Genomic DNA, 17,968 nt, shown 5'->3' on the forward strand with positions numbered 1-17,968 from the left:
GCGGCGCCCCCCCCCCCCCCCCGCTCACTCTCTGTGCGTCTTTAGCCTGATTCCTATCAAATAAATAAATTTATTTATTTTATATTTATTTATTTACTTTATATAGGCCAAAATGTCAATAGGTGTTGCCTCAAAGAGTTGGTGTAATGATTATTTATGTAGTTAATTATAAAATGTTGCTTAATTTTTATTAAGCACCACCTTAATTTATCCAAAAGTGAACACTTGTTACAGTGAGTGCAGTTTCTGCTGTTACTGGAGATATTTTAGCGGACTATAGTCACTAGTTTTACCAGCATGGATGCATTGAATACTTAATTTACCTTTCTAAAAAACTGTCGAATATCCATGCTGTCGACTCAACCTGACTTTCGGCAATGAACTGTCAGTTGTTGCGTTAGCATTTGATGTGGCGATGGTGACAGACACGTCAAATGCTAACGCAACACCTGTTGCGTTCAGGAAACCTGGGAGATTTAACATTACAATAATGGCAGGTTATCGAAATATAATTTAAAATGGCCACATTACATTGAATTTGATGCAATATATTAGCAAAAGTACAGGAAAAATAAATAATACTTTTTTTTTAAATAATGGGAATGAAATTATTTAGGGGGGCTAAAGACATTTTTAGGGAGGCTGAAGCCTCCCTAAAATAGGCCTAATGACGCCCATGACAATAGCCAAATTTGCGTATTTTGTGTATCAGTAGCAGAAAGATGGCACTGAAACATGGCAGCTAATTAGCGGTTACTTCACCAACTTTTACATAAAAGTATTGTTGATGTGATAGAACATTTTTTGTGCTTATTTAATTAAAAGTGAGTTTATGAAATAATTAACATTGACAAATCAACAAATCTTTACTCACTGTCCATTTAAATGAGCAATAGAGGAGCCATTTATTAGTCTATAAATGATTATGCTAACTAACACTGAATTTCCACCTCATCTGCATGTTTTTTTTCTTTTTTTTTTAATCATTGTACCTGTTGAACCCAGTGGACACCGTGACATCAATTTGATGTTGAAGATTGGTTAACATTTGGACTACCATGATATATAGCCTACAGAAATGTTGACCTCTTTATTGTTGTAAAAAGGTCCAACCAAAAAGATCAATCTCACATCCAAGTACTACATCATACATCCCAGCTGTCTTCGGGTAGTAGGCTGGGGGCCCCCTGAACCGGTTGCCAGCCAATCGCAGGCCACACATAGGCAAACAACCATTCACGCTTACACTCACATGAGGGACAATTTAGAGTGTTTCTTTAACCTGCGACGCATGTTTTTGGAATGTGGGAGGAAACCAGAGTACCCGGAGAAAACCCACGCAAACACAGAGAGAATATGCAAACTCCCCACAGGCAGGCCGAAGCCGGAATTGAACACTGCACCTCTGTATTGTGAGGCTGGCGTGATAACCAGTCGACCCCTGGGCTACCCTATTATTATTATTATTATTATCATTATTATTATTCTTATTTTATTTATTTAGTATTATTATTTTACCTAGTAGCTATTTTTCTGTTGTGACTTACTAATTTTGAGTTACTTATCACTAAGACATTAAAAATATAAAGAAACAGTGGTGTGATTTTTCTTTGATTGATGGCCAGTCTTATCTGCAACAGTCAATTACAGCCTTACTGAAATACATTTTAGGAACACAGGCAAGACTTCCTGCACATTTTTCTAGGGGGATTATGCAAGTTTTTTGTGTGGCATTATTTAATGTGGCTGCGGTGTCGATGTACTCTATTAGGCGCTGATGTATATGTATTTTAAATGTTGGCGATGATAATACTTGCTAGCAGTTGTCGCAAAGGGTGCTACTCAAGACTAGTGACCAGGAGTGCGACGCTATTAAATCCAAATATATGTGTTGTCTGCAGAGTATTAATAATAATTGCTCGCACACCCCAATGCATTTCCTGTACCTCTCTTAAGACTGGGCTCTGGCAACAACTGTGATTGTGAATGGTTGTTTGTCTATATGTGCCCTGTGATTGGCTGGCAACCAGTTCAGGGTGTACCCCGCCTACTGCCTGAAGACAGCTGGGATTGGCTCCAGCATGCATGCAACCCTTGTGACGATAAGTAGATTAGAAAATGGATGGATGGAGGTAATGTTCCTTATTGGCAAATATTATACATATAATATTTGTGAAAAGAATGATAATATACATTTTAACAGCTCTTAATATCAGGCTTCTAAAGCTAGAACAGCCACTGCTATGAATGGGAAAAACATGGCATTCCATTTGGCACTTAAATTGAAATACTGACTGTCAGTGTCTCACCAGCCATGAACCTCACCACACATCAATGAACTGAATAAAGGGACCTAAAACATAGCGACAAAATTTGTTGAAAACACACACAAAAAATAAGTGACAATTTGCATCATTATACATTGTGAAGCATATTGTGTAAGTTAAAGCATCAACCCACTCAAAGGTTATTGTGTCATGAAAAATAGCACTTAATGCTACAAATAAAAGGCAAATAGATACATAGAGAGGTGGTGGAACAATTTGTTGAGTGGGGGGCACGGTGCTCATTGGTCACTTCCAAGAAAGAGTGCATTGGTGCTCCAAAATTAAATACACACCAATTTGATGGGTTGCTCCATGTAATTATGCTATTGATAAAGCAACAGGCTCAGACAGGCACCATCCAGTGTAATAAGTGAGGGGTGTGAAAACACACAGTCCACTTGTACAGGATAAAACGACCAAAGGCAGGCCAAAAAGCACGTGCGTGCATGTTTTGTGTGTAGATAGATAGATAGATAGATAGATAGATAGATAGATAGATAGATAGATAGATAGATAGATAGATAGATAGAGACAAACAGACAAACATACAGAAACGATTAGCATGTTGCTGAATCGGTTGATTGGTTGAGATTTTGACTCCATGGATTCCACATTTAAAATGCAGAAACTAATAATGTTTGATCATACAATATAACTACTAACGTCTGTTCTATCTTCATGATTTTTTTACCAAATGAAAATGGAGATGTAACTTAGGTCTGTGTCAAATAATGCATTTAAACGGGCACCAACGCCTGCCCCCAATTAAATTCTCTCTCTGTTTGAGAAACATATTTTAAGTAAGCAGTACATTATTAGTTCTGCATACAGAATTACAATACAAACGAACTGGTGAGCAAATGATTATAATGTCAACTACGCAGCATTAGAAAGCCAATCAAACGCGCTCGGAGTGCAGAGGGGAGTCCACGCTCAGTCAGTCAGTCAACGGTGGGAGAGCGGCCCACACAGGCTCGCGGTGGAGTGGACACCCCGTGTGCCCCGTGAACTGGGCGACAAAATAATATCACGTGATACAAAATGGGCAGTCCTCCGACGGGCTGGGGGAAAAAAAAGCCATTTTCTGGAGCTGCTGCAATTTGTAACCAAGTGCTAAGACCGTATCTGGCTCCTCGCTGGGAGGAGAAAGAAGCGTCGATGTCAAATCAGGTACGAATGAAGCTCCGCCAGCAGACTTTTTGTACGTGGCGACGCGCCGCTCGTTTGCTTGCGGCGAAATCCCTCTGCACGGTGTCACATTTTGAGCCTCTCTTGTTCGTCTCCTGATACAAGCTTGGCCCTGTCAGTGAATGTAAGATGGCTGCTTTGTGTACCAGTGTGATTTTCTGAAGCTCTGCGCCCTCTCACCGTTGCCTTTTTTTCGCCCGATGTGTTCTGTCGTGCCGCTTGCTCGAACGGTGGAACTCGGCACAAATTGGCTCCCTCTTTGTTGGTGCTCTGGCCAAACAGCGAAGCTGATGCCCTAAGAGGAGGCCACACAGGAGCCATTCAATAGTCGGCTGCCGTGCACCACCACTCGGGCTGCATTAGCTGCACGGCTCACCCCTGACAAAGCTTCGTTTGTCGCTTCAATGTATTTTGCAAGTTATTTTGGCGGCGATCGGCTATCTTTGTTGCAGCTTGTCTGTCCAAGGACGAGCTGCAGACATTGTCTGTGCGAGGGGCTCGCAAGTGACGATATGCCGGAGAACAGTTCCATGAAGCATGATAGCCCCCTCCTTCCCTACCTGTGATTTTAAAGAATAAAACGCAAACGAAACAATTTAGCATTTGTTTCCTCTTTCAGATCTCCCCAGATGGACAAAATGCAACCCAATAGGATTAAAATCACAGATCTGAATTCACATCTCACCTGTCCACTGTGCGCTGGGTATTTGGTTGATGCTACGACCATTGTAGAATGCCTTCACTCATGTAAGTACAATCCCCGATTTGACGTCTATTCCACTCAACGAATAAGCGGCTTGGATAATGGAAGGATAGAGTATCGTCGTAGATGACCAAGTCAAGTTTGGGCATCTTGAAATTATTCATGATACTGCATGTGTAGAGTACAAACTGCTCCACAACACAAAATAATCCACTTGCAAGAATAAGGTCAAACGAAACTGCTATTTGTCAAAAGAAATACATCGACTGGCTGAAATACAGATGTTGACCATGTTTGTCCCAAATTGAGGCCTCAAATTTTGTTGCAAACACTTCCCATTCAAATATTTGCAACTTGAATTTTGTGTACAAAAAGCCTTCTCTGGAGCTGGCGGCTGACAGACTCAAACACTGGCAGTTTTACCAATTTACCAATGGGGCCTAATGAACGAGTTGGAGCAGCGACACAAAAAGGCACACTCAGTTACTGCTATACTGCTTTTGATTTGATCGTTTCACGTTTATGGTGTAGAAGTGTTTTTCAGGGAAAAAAAACAGTTACTGTAGTACTGGCTTAACTACTGTGTTAGTGTAGGTTAGTAGAAATGCACAATGCAATATGACTTGATTTTAGGGGCCAAAGCTGCCATAAGGTCGAATAAGAATGTCACCTAGTGTTGTGTAAAAAAAAAAAAAAAAAAAAATTCTATTAATAGTGTTGGCCTGTGTTGTGTCCCTTTGTGTAGTTTGTAAAACATGCATCGTTGCCTTTTTGGAGACAAACAAATTCTGCCCTCGGTGCGACGTCCAGGTTCACAAGACATGTCCACAGCTCAGCATCAGGTAAGCAAACGTTTGCTATCATTTATGAAAGATATTTATTAATCAAAAACATTTTTTTCCCCATTTAGAGCGGACAAAACTCTACAAGATATCGTATATAAGCTTGTTCCGGGATTGTTCAAAGGTAAGACCGCCCACATTTTCATGTAATAAAGCACCTTTGAAACAAGCTTTGTTTGATCTTGAACAGAAAATGGCTTTAAAAGGCATCGCTCAAGTTGGTTGTGTTTCACTGTCTTCACAGATGAGATGAAGCGGAGGCGAGATTTCTACTCGGAGAATCGTGTTCTGGAACCAGGGGAAGTGGTGGAGACATTTAACATTGCAGAAGATGAAATCATCAGTTTGTCAATACAGTTCTACGAGAGGAACAAGTTAGTGGTTCTGTTGTGCGTGTGCATGTGCGTGTGTGTGTGTGTGTGCGTATTTTCAAAATCCAATTTTAAAATGACAAAATACATTGTCACCGCTTATTAGACCCCTTGTGTAAGGTAGTGTGACATTTAACACCTGAGATTCACTGTCCAAGCACTTTTGTGTTGAAAGCAATTGTTGCCAACACATTGACGTTTACCACACATATAAATACAGGTACCTCAGTAGGCCAAGACGCACTGGTTAGCTGAATATGCAGTGACACACGCTTCAGTGAAAGTGAGTTCTGTATGAAAGGCACAACTGGATCAATCTCTTCTGTTACATCTTAGTTTACTGGCAAGTCCGTGTGAAAGTGGACAGTCAAACGTGGTGGCATCGGTTTTGTGGGGGGTTTTCTTCTTCAGGGACTTGCACTTGCCGTAAGTCAAGGTGGACAGGCATATGAACAGCTCATAATACTGGACATCTACTGAATGTATCCACATTCTGTACATCCAAATCAGTAAAATAATGCAATTGACAGTCAAAATTTAAAAGTTTTGGAATGACCCGACTAGCTCATAACTTTAAAGCACGCGCTCCACGGAACAATATTTCCAGACGCAAGACATGAGAAGACAAATGTTCACCAAGTGTGATGAAACATACATTGCAGGTAGGCTGCGACGGAGTGAATTTCATATTGAAAAGTGTGGTTACGTTCCTGGCTCGTGAAAAGTGGCTAAAAAGGAGTTATTCTCGTGCTGCCCCTCGGACTCACCACCTGTGGGAGGGGCCAAGATGCTGTGACGGTCATGTCATTTCATGGTATCGTTTGGTTTAGCGCAACAATCACATCTTCCATCACTGCTTCCTCTCACTAAAATGTACCACCATAATTGGGTATCTTTTCTTTAAGGCTGACAAAACTGTACAGAGCATGCAACACAATTATAGACGAACATTTCAAAACAATGTAAAAAAAAATAAAAAATCAATTTAAAATCGTTCAGGTTGAAGCTCACGTCATTTTCCTAAAAGAGGCGTTCACCTTTGGTTAGCCACTCTACAGTGCTTAATGCGTTATAGTTATATTATGAATATGGATCCGATATGCTCTGATTTTCTGAATTTGCCTACAGAACTAATGAGAAGCAGTGTGCAGAGATGGATGGAGACAAGGTAAAACCTGCTTTCACTTTAGGGATAAAGATCAGAGCCTACATCCTGTTTTCATGTTGTTTTTTTTTTCGGGGGGGGAGTCCTCACTCTGGATTTGTGCTTTGTTCTCAGTCCAACGGTAAACGCTTCCTGCAGTGCCCAGCAGCCATGTCCGTCATGCACTTAGCGAAGTTCCTCAGAAGTAAAATGGATATACCCAGCAACTACAGGGTAATCACACACATAACATCCAATCACGGGATGAAGTGTTCATCCCATGCTGCAAATGTGCCTTGCCAAACCCTAACCATAAAACGGATCAAAAATGAAAAGCTGAATTCTGAAAACGGGTCTGATCTTGACTCGAGGGCAATCTCCGTTTTAAGTGACCTTGAAAAACATACAGTGGCCTGCCTACACAAGGGATCTGCTTGTCATTGTCAATTCTAGCATACGTGCAATTTAAAGCAATGCCTGATCAACTAAAGCAAAAGTCCTGACAGGATCATTTTCACTCTTGCTAAACAACTCGTAAGCGCTTCCTTGCTGTATGGATGTGGCGACTTATGGATCACAAAGTCAGTCTGTACCGCTGGAAAAGCCAGATGAGCTGAAAGAGTTTCTTCTCATGTCTGTTGTCCAGTGAGCTCTGCGATCAGCTTGCTGCAATGATTTGAGAAATGGCTTTGCCATAACAATGTCTATAACACAGGTGTAAAACTCTGGTCCTCGAGGACCGCTATCCTGCATGTTCTCCATCTCTCCCCGCTGTAACACACCTGATCCAGGGTCATGATCAGACTGCTGCAGAGCCAGAGTGTCTCCATTAGTCTAAAGACAGCATTCGGATTAATCTTATGCTTGTAGAGTTTAGCAGCAAAATCCACCCGATTTCAGCCATCTCAGGGGGTGACCACTTGATGTCAACTCAACTTCAGAAAACAGGTGAGCCGTGATTGGTTGTTACCTGAGCCCCGAGCAACTGTCATGACATTTTCAGTTGACAGCAAGTGGCAAAGTGGCCACCTCCCCGAGATGGCAAAAAACGGGCGGACTTTGCTGCTTAACTCATATTCCATAAATGCCACAATTGCAATATTGCTCACAATCCCATGTTTAGACTAGTGAACTGCATAGAACATATATAATTGCAAAGCTCTTTCTCACCATTTTTCCAATTCAGTGCTTTTTTCGTGGAGCTGTTCATTAAAAAAAAATAAAATTCACTCAAAATTGAAATCTACATCACGACAACTACAATGTATTTCCTCTAACAAATGATAAGTGTCAAACTTCATAGAGCAAGTCGAAATGGAGTCGGTGCCTCAAAATGTAGTCAATGTGGTGGAATGTCAAGTCAGCTTTTATTGTCAAATATGCTCGATGTGTAACATATAGCACAGATGAAATTACCTTCCCCTCTCAACCACAGTGCAAACATGTAGTGCATTGAACAGACACAGCTAAAATTTAAAATTTACATAAATATATAAATATGTTAAATAAAATAAATAAATAAACAACAGACAACCAAGGGCACTTGTGATTATTGTGGGTAGTGACTTATTTTAAGTGTAATAATCGGATGTCTGGGGGTGGGGGGGCACCGATTGTTCTGCGGCTAATGTTGCATAATGTGTGTGTGTGTGTGTGTGTGTGTGTGTGTGTGTGTGCTTTGTGCTTGTAGGTGGAGGTGTTGTATGGGGACGAACCTCTGAAAGACTACTACACGCTAATGGATATTGCCTACTTCTACGAGTGGAGACGGGTGAGTGAGGGGAGTCTTCATCTTGATTTGTATTTTATCGGCTGAGTTACTCTGCCGTGAAAAAGTATTTGCTTTCTTGTCAAATTTTTTTTTTTTTTTTTGTTCTTTTGCTTAGTTTTTCAACTTTAATGTTTAAGAGCATCAAACCATTGTAAATATCAGACAGAGATAACCCAAATGAACATCAAATTCAGTTTTTGAAAAATAATTGTATTTCTTCAGGGGGGAAAAAAAACATCTGGCCCTGTGTGAAAAAGTATTTTTGGGCCACTCAGCAGGAACAACTGAAATCAAACATTTTCAACACCTGGCGAGGAGACTTTCAAATCAATACTTTTTTCAAACAGGGCCAGGGAGCTTTGAATGTTTTTTTTTCCCCTTCCTAAATACAATCATTACCGAACTGCATTTAATGTTTATTTGGTTGATTTTTGTCTGAAATTAGCATTTGTTTGATGATATTAAACATTAACCCTTTCAGGGACAGCGGTTACTACAGCGTGTTATCAGGTTACAGGTTAACCCATCATTATTGGCGCAGGAAAGGGTTAAAGTTGGGAAACTGCACAAAATAAGAATTTGGGAGAAGGGCAAATACTTTTCACAGCACTGTATATATGCATCACCTGGCATTGAAAAACTAAAAGCCTATTTAGAATTAAGGTTTCAGAGATGAAAGTCCTCTGGATTTTCCCGGAATTCCGGGTTTTTCACATTTTTATGAAAATCTCTCCGGAGAATTGAGGAAAAATTGCCTCAAATTAATTCGGATATTAGTTGACAACATTGAACGAAGACGCGTTTGAGTTCGTTGTTTTGCTTTCACGAGCGTCGCCATGTTGAGACACTAACACAAGTAACAGTAAAGAGATTTTCGTCTCTTTTAAACACACTTGCTAAACCCCAGTGGAACGAATAAAAGACAAGACAGTTGTCGTAAAAAATATATTTGGACAAAAAGGGAAACACACAGATTGGCAGAAAAACGTGTCCGTCTGACTTCGAGTGTCGTCTCGGCGAGCTTAGCTTAGCTGTTGTTGTGTGTGACGTCGGGTGTGTGACGTCGGGTGTGTGACGTCGTTGCGTCGGCGCTTATTGGTTGAAATCAAAAGACGCGCTTGCGTGGCGCTGACGCACGCACAGTAGAGAGCAGCGGACTAGCTCGAGTGGCGTCGCCACAACAGTAATAGCCTCGCCTCGCATTCTCATAGCCTCGGCATATCTGAGATTTCGAAATTTCGGCGAGAACGGAAGCCACAAAGGGTGCATGAGCCCGATCACTTAACTTGATTTGCAGGCCCGAGCCCGAAGCAAACCCGAGATTTCATATTTTATTTGTGAGGACTCGGGAGGAGGAGGGGTGATTTCTGATAACAAATCCTGTCTTTTGGAACGAAATCTTAAACAAGACTGGATAAACATTTACATCTTTTATATTTCTGTTCCTGAAGAGGTTACATTAGCGGACAATTTTCCATCATTGACGGATTTTTTTTAAGAGTGGACGGGAAAATTTTAAGGCCGTCCGTCATTTTGACGGGTTGAAAATTGAGCCATTCACCACAGCAGCAGTACGTCCTTAAAGAATGGAGTGCGGCACTTGAAGAGAGAGAAGCAGCGAGACCAAAAAGAACAAATATGGCTGGATCATAAAGATGTGAAGGAGTTTTTTGAATTGTCATTGCGAGAGTTTAGCACAGTGCGTGTTGTGATGACGCCGCTTCTGTTTTTTGCGAACCACGGTCTCTCGTGGTCAAAACTATTCACGGCCTCGAAAAAAAAAAAAAAAAAGTCAGCGAGAGAGAAGCCCGACCCGAACCCGAAGCAATGATTGATATTTTAGGGCCCGGATTTCGGGTCGGGTCGCGCTCGGGCGGCCTGATCTTACCGTTTCATGAATCTATAACACGACGGCCCACCTTATGTACGGCACATTAAAAGTTATGGTTCAGGAAAGTCCACTTTCATCTCTGAGGTTTGGAAAGGTCAAGCAAAAGGTGGTCTGGATATTCTGACATTTCGTCAGTAAATCAAATCAAATTTACCATCAGCAAAAAAAAGAAAAAAGAAGTGAAATGGCACATTTATTGTTTTTGCCTTTAGTACAGTGTGGTGCACATTGACAATTCTCGGTTGACTTTGAGTCCTGAAATTGTCGCAATTTTTTTCAAACAGACTTGCATTCAAGGCTCAAAATAACTATAACAATCCCCTTCATGGAAAGTTGTGCATTGCTTACTTGTTATCTTACAATGAATTTGGCAGTGTAAAATTGTTATGTTGTAGCTGTTCACTAGCACTTGTGTACAATGTTTGAAGGAGTGGTAATGTACATGAAGGCCACCAGTGTGGCAGTAAAATTAGAAGCAAAATGTTGAGGAGCAATCCACTACTTATCTGCCCCCAAATTATATTCTCATTAAATTATTATACTTGTTGGTCCAACGTGTTTGTTTATCGATCCATTTTCAATTATGGGTGTCATGATTCAGGTCCCTTGTTCGGTGGCGTTAAAATCCTTTGAAGTTGTCTCCTTGATGTTTTTAGAGGACATGTTTTGCCAGATTAAGCCATCCTGCTCCCCTCATGACTCTGTTCCTCTCATTTCTTTAAGGAGGTTCTCCCAAGTATTGGTAAATTGGTTTTGGCCATTATCAACTGCAGGCTGTCGTCTGGTCTAGTCCCCCAACAATTTAAACATGTTGGGGTGCACCCGCTGCATAAGAAACCTGGCCTTGATTAAGGTGTGCTGTCAAATTTGAGATCCCTCTCCAAGATGTCTTCTATATATTTTTTTAAAATGAAAAAGTGGTGCACACACAGTGGAAATCTTTCATAGAGGTCTTCCAGTCAGATTTTAAGATAACGCATAACAGCACTGTTATGAATTTTTAGTAGTCGAGTGGTTAGCACGTTGACTTCACAGTGCAGAGGTACCGGGTTCAATTCCAGCTCCGGCCTTCCTGTGTGGAGTTTGCATGTTCTCCCCGGGCCTGCGTGGGTTTTCTCCGGTTCTCCGGTTTCCTCCCACATTCTAAAGACATGCATGGCAGGCTGATTGAACACTCCAAATTGTCCTTAAATGTGAGTGTGAGCGCGTATGGTTGTTTGTTTCTGTGTGCCCTGCAAATGGCTGGCAACCGGTTCAGGGTGTCCCCTGCCTACTGGCCGAAGACTGCTCGGATAGGCTCCAGCACCCCCCGCGACCCTAGTGAGGATAAAGCGGTTCGTCAAATGAATGAATGAATGTTCTTGGCTAATGACACTTGAGACTGTGTGTTTCTTGTTTTGTTAGATCTAACTGCCACATTTGATACAGCGGACTGCAGCACATTGTTGGCTCGTTTGCAGCACCAGGTGGGGATTAGTGGTAGTGCTCCTGAGTGGTTTGGATCCTATTTGGCTGACAGAACTTTTTGTGTTATTCTTGGTTACTCTGAGTCCCGCGCTGCGTCAGTTGTCCTATGTTGTTACACAAGGTTCAATTCTGGGCCTCTGCTGTTTTCATTGTGTCTTCTGCCCCTGGGTTCAATCTAAGAAAACATGGTATTTCCTTCCATGGCCATGTGGATGACTGTCAGATTTGTGTCCTGCTGTGCAAAAAGGATGCATTCTCATTAAGGCCACTTTTGTCCCGTCTGGAGGAAATCAAGGCCTGCACGGCATTGAATTTCTTGAATTTCAATGAAACGAAGAGAAGTGATTTTGTTTGGTCCAAGTGGTCCAACATCTCACTCTGCTGACTTGGGCTCCTGTGGCACCTTATCTCAAGCCAACAGACTCAAACTTTTGATTTAATATTGAACTGGCAAACTGGCTCGACTCTTAAATCCATCTTTTTGTTTTGTTTTTTTTTTGCCTTAAGCAGATGGTCTCTTCTTTCTCAACACCACAGTCATCCTTGCCTTAGTTACATCTGGGCCAGGTTACTATAATGCACTTTATTTTGGAGTCAGCTTGTCCAATCTCAAGTGTATCCAGTTGGTTCAAAATGCTGCTGCTCGCCTCCTGACTGGTGCTCGTAAGGAGCACATGATCTCCAATTCTGGCCTCCCTGTATGTTTGAGTTTTTTTTTTTTTTTAAAGATGCCTTTTGTTTTTCAATGGTCTTGCCCTACCTGCTGAGAGAGGATTTTCTTCTTCCATTGCTCGTCCCTCTCTTTGCAACGATGCCCCGCTAAATGTTAGGCCCCCTCTCTGCCCATTTTTAATACTTAAAACCCTTTTTTATTGTATGGCTTTTGACTCAGCATGAGAATTTGTATTATTTTAGTGTTTTGTGGTGTTTCCTGTTTTTGTCAATTTATTTTTAAGTGACTGTTACTGTATGACAAATTTTTACTCCATGTACAGCTCTTTCAACGCAGCTACGGTTGTTGAAAAGCGCTCTATAAATTTGAGCTGAGCTGCTCTGACACGGTGGGTGGCATGCGAAGTGGCGGGAGAGTGGGTGGCGGCCCTGTTGATGAATAAATAAGAGGCCTTTGGCCGGCCAAGAATACACTACATCCATGTGAATGAACCCTTGCTATATTGTTAATCGAGCAAGGGATAGGCATCCAGCACACTATACGGCGTAGCCAACGGCAGAAATTTGCGTCCACAGTATTCTATGGATCATCCCACCCCTCCAGCAATAGTGCTCCGCGCACCATTGCTCAGCCTCTGCCATCATCTGAGATTGCACCGCTTAGTTCAAAGTGAATGGCGCAAATGTATGTTGTGTACTTGTGTGCAGACTGGACCCATTCCCCTGCAATACCTGGTCAAACCCACAAGGAAGCGTAGGAGGCCATCCCAGTCTGCCGTCCAGGGCCACTCTGATGGCGTCAACACCAGCCCGACCTCAGAGAGCGATTCACAAAGCGACAAAGTCCACAGTCCCACGTCGGCTCAGATACCCCGAGCCTCCACGCAATCCAGCCCTGCGCCTCACACCCTCTCTCCTGCCATCCAGAACTCCAACGGTACCACTGTGCCCAACAACACTCAGCGACATGCTCTCTCCTCCAAACAGGGAGCCTCTGCTCGAAAGGTGACCGTTAACGGCACAAACTCTGCTGCCAACAAAGAGGAGGCCAGGGGAGGAGAAAAAAGCGGGATGCCTCCTACAACCTAATATCTGCTCATGACACAAGGGAGGACAGTATTTGGATTGCTCCCCTCTCAAGAGCGAAAATACAAACTGGAGCCTTCTTTCTTTTGGGATAAAGAGGGAGTTTTCATCTTTCACCATGAGACTCAAAGTGTGCAGCCAAATAGATGTATGTGAATTAGACTAGAACAGAGCACACATAAGGACTGTACAGTATGTATCAAGTGTGGGCATGTGTGCGTACATATGTATAAACTTATCTTTTATACAAGACATTGTAATCATTTTGTATTGTATATGCAGTGGTTGTTTCATTTCCACCGTTCAATTTGTACATTCATTTGGCTTCTGTAAAACTTGACAAATTGCAGAAGATTGCAGTGAAAATTGCTGCACCATTTGGATATAAAGGTTAAAAAAAAAAAAAAGTAATTTTTGCCTTGTCATTCAATAACTGCTGTATAAGTGTCCAATATAAGCAAGCACCCATGAGGTAACATGTTCATGACAAAAACTGTTGATGCACTTTCCTTGAGTCTGGCCACAGTCCAAACCAACAAGTATTTGCCACCATGAGTAGCTTTCACTTTTTAAGCACTCCCGCCATCGCTTGCTCTCCTGTGAGCGTGAGTGTGTGCGTGTGTGTCAGATGACCGTAATTTTGTCTCATGTCAGAAGAACTCGAAAGAGATTTGAATACATGGCCATGTATCTAGTTTCATAAAATTCAGCATTCCTTTTGCTTCCGTTCCAACAACAACAAAACAATGCTTTAAAAATAAAAACAGCCATTTGTGCATGTTTTAGGGTCAATAAAATGTTTACTAGGTTTTTTGGAACAGTGTCTTAATCATTTCCTGAGAAGGTCAGGAAGTTGTGAAACATACTGTGAAATAAAGTTCAATGCTGGCAGTTTTAAGATATTTATTATGCCTAATTTATCTACATCCCAAAGATAAGCTTTGACGAAGAAACCATTCACTTAACTGATAACTAACACTCACAAACTGTCTAGACCAGCGGTTCTTAACCTGGGTTGGATCGAAGCCTGGGGGTTCGACGGAACCTCTGCCGTGGAGGTTAAGACACACCCGACTCAACATGTCAATTTGTTATGACACGCCCCCTTGGCCATCGCTGGCTGCAGATGGATCACATTCCAATCAGTGCTGCGGGAAATTTAGGTCGCTCAGAAGTCAACATGTGACTGTCGTGATAGTATGAGTGTGATTTTTTTTTTTTTTTTAAGAATGTTTTCATGGTAACTATGTTGAGCAAAAAAAAACCGTTGTACAAATATGTACCACATGGATTCACATGCATCACGGAACGTGATGGGACTCAGCATCCTTTTTACATGATTTGTCATGCCAAGTTGAGCAACTCTAGTCTCGCACCGGCAAAACTGAAGGAACACTCCTTGAATATTTATTTTTCAGTAATGAAGGGTTTGATGAATGTGCATATGAACTGGTTGGGTTCGGTACCTCTAATAAGGTTAAGAACCACTGGTCTAGAGGTTTGCCAATGTAGGAGATTGAAATTGAAACCGTTGACATTTATATAAATGTACATACAGTATGTTCTGCATTTATAACCGTTGTTCTAAATGTCCAGTGAAATTGGAGACTTAAGTTTGGCCAAAAAGGCACTTTAGAAGCAAGATGCATTTTAACTATTAGTTTAGTTCATGCAGCGGCGCAGATATGATGAAGTCCTGCTTGTGCGTGCCATCGCAGTATGGACGGTTGTTTGTGTATTTGCAGCCACACAGCCAAACTGTGGTGTCTTTCTCCGGGACGAACCGTAGTGGCGACAGGCCCTGGGCTTTGGTCTTGTGTGTTCCATCGCAGAAAGGCTGAAAGATTCACAGAAAATACCCAATGTGCACAATGCACTTTCAAACCCATACAGGTGCTGTGAAAAAGTATTTGCCCCCTTCCTGATTTCCGTGTTCACTTGCATATTTATCCTCACACAAAGGTTTCAGCTAATCAAACCAATTTTAATAATACACAGAGACAACCCAAGCACACAAAAATTCAAACCGTCTCCAGATCTCAACCCCATTGAAAATCTTTGGTGGGAGTTGAAAGTCCAGCGACAGCCCCAAAACATCACTGCTCTCGTGGAGAGCTGCATGGGCCAAAATACCGGTACTAGCAACGGTGTGTGAAAAGTGAAAAGAAAACGTTTGATCTGGGTCATTGCCAACATAGGGTACAGTATACATGTATTGATATAAACTTTTGTTCTTGACAAAATACTTATTTTCCACCATAATGTGGAAATAAATTCTTTAAAAATGAGGCAATGTGATTTTCTGGACGTTTTCCCGCATTTTATTTCCCCATAGTTGTGGTATACCTGTGAAGAAAGTTACAGGCCTCTCGCATCATTTTAAGCGGGAGAACTTGCACATTGGTGGCTTGCCCCACTGTACACAATGTCAACTACAACACCATCAATTAAAGCAGTATCTCTCGAATGCAAACAAAACTCTGCATGATCTTATGCAAAGGTTTTCATTTTATTACCTTGTCTTCCCCATGAGCCATAACAACATAAGTGGTATTGAAAAAGTATGGCCTAATTGTACACGTTTAATTGTAAACCAATTTAATTATACAATACAAAGCGCACAGAACATTTATTCTAGTTACATATAGCATTTACCTGCTTCTTGCTGTGTCCACAGGTGCACCAAGAGTAACGCTTTCCACCAACAAGATCCACTTTGAAAGGCTTCTTGGAGGGGATGACCGGTTTTGGTGGAATTGTGGACAGATGGACCTGATGACAGTTGCACACACACTTCTTTTAATTACATTTAAAACAAAACTTTTGTACTAATACATCTATTGTCGGTCCCGCTATTCAGATTGTCCTCAAAATCACAAGTGAGGCGTCGCCTATCCCACCGGTCTTTGGACTGTAAACATGACTAATTCATCGAATATTTACAGCATTGTTCTTTTGTACTCACTACGCACATTCGTCAGTCCAACCAAACACACTATAGTTGTTGTGTTGAAGGTGACGAGAGTATCACGCAACCATTAAAGATTCGAAAGAAAAAAAATATAGAGCGCTCAAACTGGAATTAACGCTGCTTAAAACCACGTCAGAAGTAGGAATGCGTCATGTACATTGCAGTATTTGCACATCAGTAAATAAAACGTAATTAGTACACAGTAAAGCAGTGATTCCCAACCTTTGTTGAGCCAAGGCACATATGTTAAATTCGAAAAATCGCACGTCATTCCACCTAACAGAATTGTCACAAAAAGAGGATAACTATGTCAATTTAATAATTTTTGCCATCTAACATAAGATCATTTATTTGCTATTTCTGTCACTGGTTGCTGGCATGGATAGAGGGTCAAATATACATTCTTTGATATTAATAATTTTCTCACCAATCAAGTGAAATGTGATAAGTTCCAACAGCTCTCAATGTGCCCAGGCACACAGCACACTGGTTGGTAATCACTGCCGTAAATCGATCAGTTTACCTTTGAAACCATAGTTGTCATCAGAGCTTGTTTCAAAATTGAAGAAATCCATCTGTGATCTAATTTGGCCACCAGGTTGTTCAGTTTTCCAATTGTCATGTTGCCTCAGCTGGAGTTAATAATCGTATCCTCTCGCTCACTCTACTCAACACAACACACCATTACCAGAACAGTAAATAACAATGGCCATTCAATAAAGCGACAACATAAAAATACAGTTGTATCCTCTCTTCATATAAACGCAGTTAAACACTGCGGTCAAGCCAGCCTCCACTCGCAAAATCGAAGTCAAGTGAGCCTCCACTGCGATTGTCAACACTGTGCATTACGGTAATCTGTCGCCAGCGAGCGGCGTTGGCCACCTTCAAAATAAAAGAGCCTCCACGCATGCATAAACGTCATTTTTTTTTTTTGAGTGAAAAGAAATTAATTAAAATATAAAATAAGTACTTTCTTGGCTGTCAGGTAAAGATTCACAGAGGAAGAAAAAGAACTCTCACAACAGCACCAATAAGTGTTCTCAAGTGGAGATAGAAAATAAAGTCAATGGTGATTGTACATCAATTTCAGTTGATATTAAAAATAATTCGACATCAATTTCACTTGATATTAAAAAAAATCATTAAAACAATAAATCTGGGTGATGTTCCAGTACCAATGAAAATGCCTCTCAAATATGACATTTTGAGCTCCTCTCCTTATTTCAAAAGATTCTTAAAAATGAATTTCAGTTATCCCTCAATCAAACCAGGCGTGTGGGACACGAGAGCACTCCAGGTATCCAACCAGACCACCCTCATTCGGATCTGATGTCCTCTGAAAAGTGACAAGATGGCCTGCGTTCTGACATGACCTGCATTCTAACATGTTGATCTTTTCTCCCATTTTTAGAACATCCTAAAAGAAGGAATCCAGCACCCCGGCTCTTCACCCAGACCACCCTCGTCTGGATCCGATGTTGAATTTTGAAATAAAAGGCCTCTGAAAACTGGCATGTTGACCTGATTTCTGA

The 17,968-nt window shown here is 41.4% G+C and overlaps 2 protein-coding genes and 1 long non-coding RNA gene across 3 annotated transcripts; 2 read left to right on the forward strand and 1 right to left on the reverse strand.

The window, feature by feature from the left end:
• The first annotated feature begins 3,278 nt into the window (after window positions 1-3,278).
• LOC109521753 (polycomb group RING finger protein 2) lies at window positions 3,279-14,360 on the forward strand. The gene is made up of 9 exons (XM_019879816.1): window positions 3,279-3,497; window positions 4,135-4,262; window positions 4,964-5,060; window positions 5,129-5,184; window positions 5,305-5,434; window positions 6,560-6,599; window positions 6,711-6,809; window positions 8,266-8,346; window positions 13,085-14,360. The coding sequence occupies exons 2-9, from the start codon at window positions 4,145-4,147 to the stop codon at window positions 13,463-13,465; spliced, it is 1,002 nt and encodes a 333-aa protein (XP_019735375.1). The 5' UTR covers window positions 3,279-3,497; window positions 4,135-4,144; the 3' UTR covers window positions 13,466-14,360.
• Window positions 8,855-10,413, forward strand: LOC109521755 (uncharacterized). The gene is made up of 2 exons (XR_002169425.1): window positions 8,855-9,009; window positions 10,322-10,413. It is a non-coding gene; the product is annotated as an uncharacterized LOC109521755 (long non-coding RNA).
• Window positions 14,361-14,871: 511 nt separating the features above from the next.
• Window positions 14,872-17,163, reverse strand: LOC109521754 (CDGSH iron-sulfur domain-containing protein 3, mitochondrial). Its single transcript, XM_019879817.1, has 3 exons — window positions 16,957-17,163; window positions 16,118-16,234; window positions 14,872-15,299 (listed from the first exon to the last, which is right to left on the reverse strand). Exons 1-3 carry the CDS (start codon window positions 17,053-17,055, stop codon window positions 15,120-15,122), a joined length of 396 nt encoding a protein of 131 aa, XP_019735376.1. The 5' UTR covers window positions 17,056-17,163; the 3' UTR covers window positions 14,872-15,119.
• Between the last annotated feature and the right edge of the window lie 805 nt (window positions 17,164-17,968).

This window comes from Hippocampus comes, unplaced genomic scaffold (assembly GCF_001891065.2).
Source record: "Hippocampus comes isolate QL1 unplaced genomic scaffold, H_comes_QL1_v1.1 scaffold158, whole genome shotgun sequence".
NCBI classification, from domain to species: domain Eukaryota; kingdom Metazoa; phylum Chordata; class Actinopteri; order Syngnathiformes; family Syngnathidae; genus Hippocampus; species Hippocampus comes.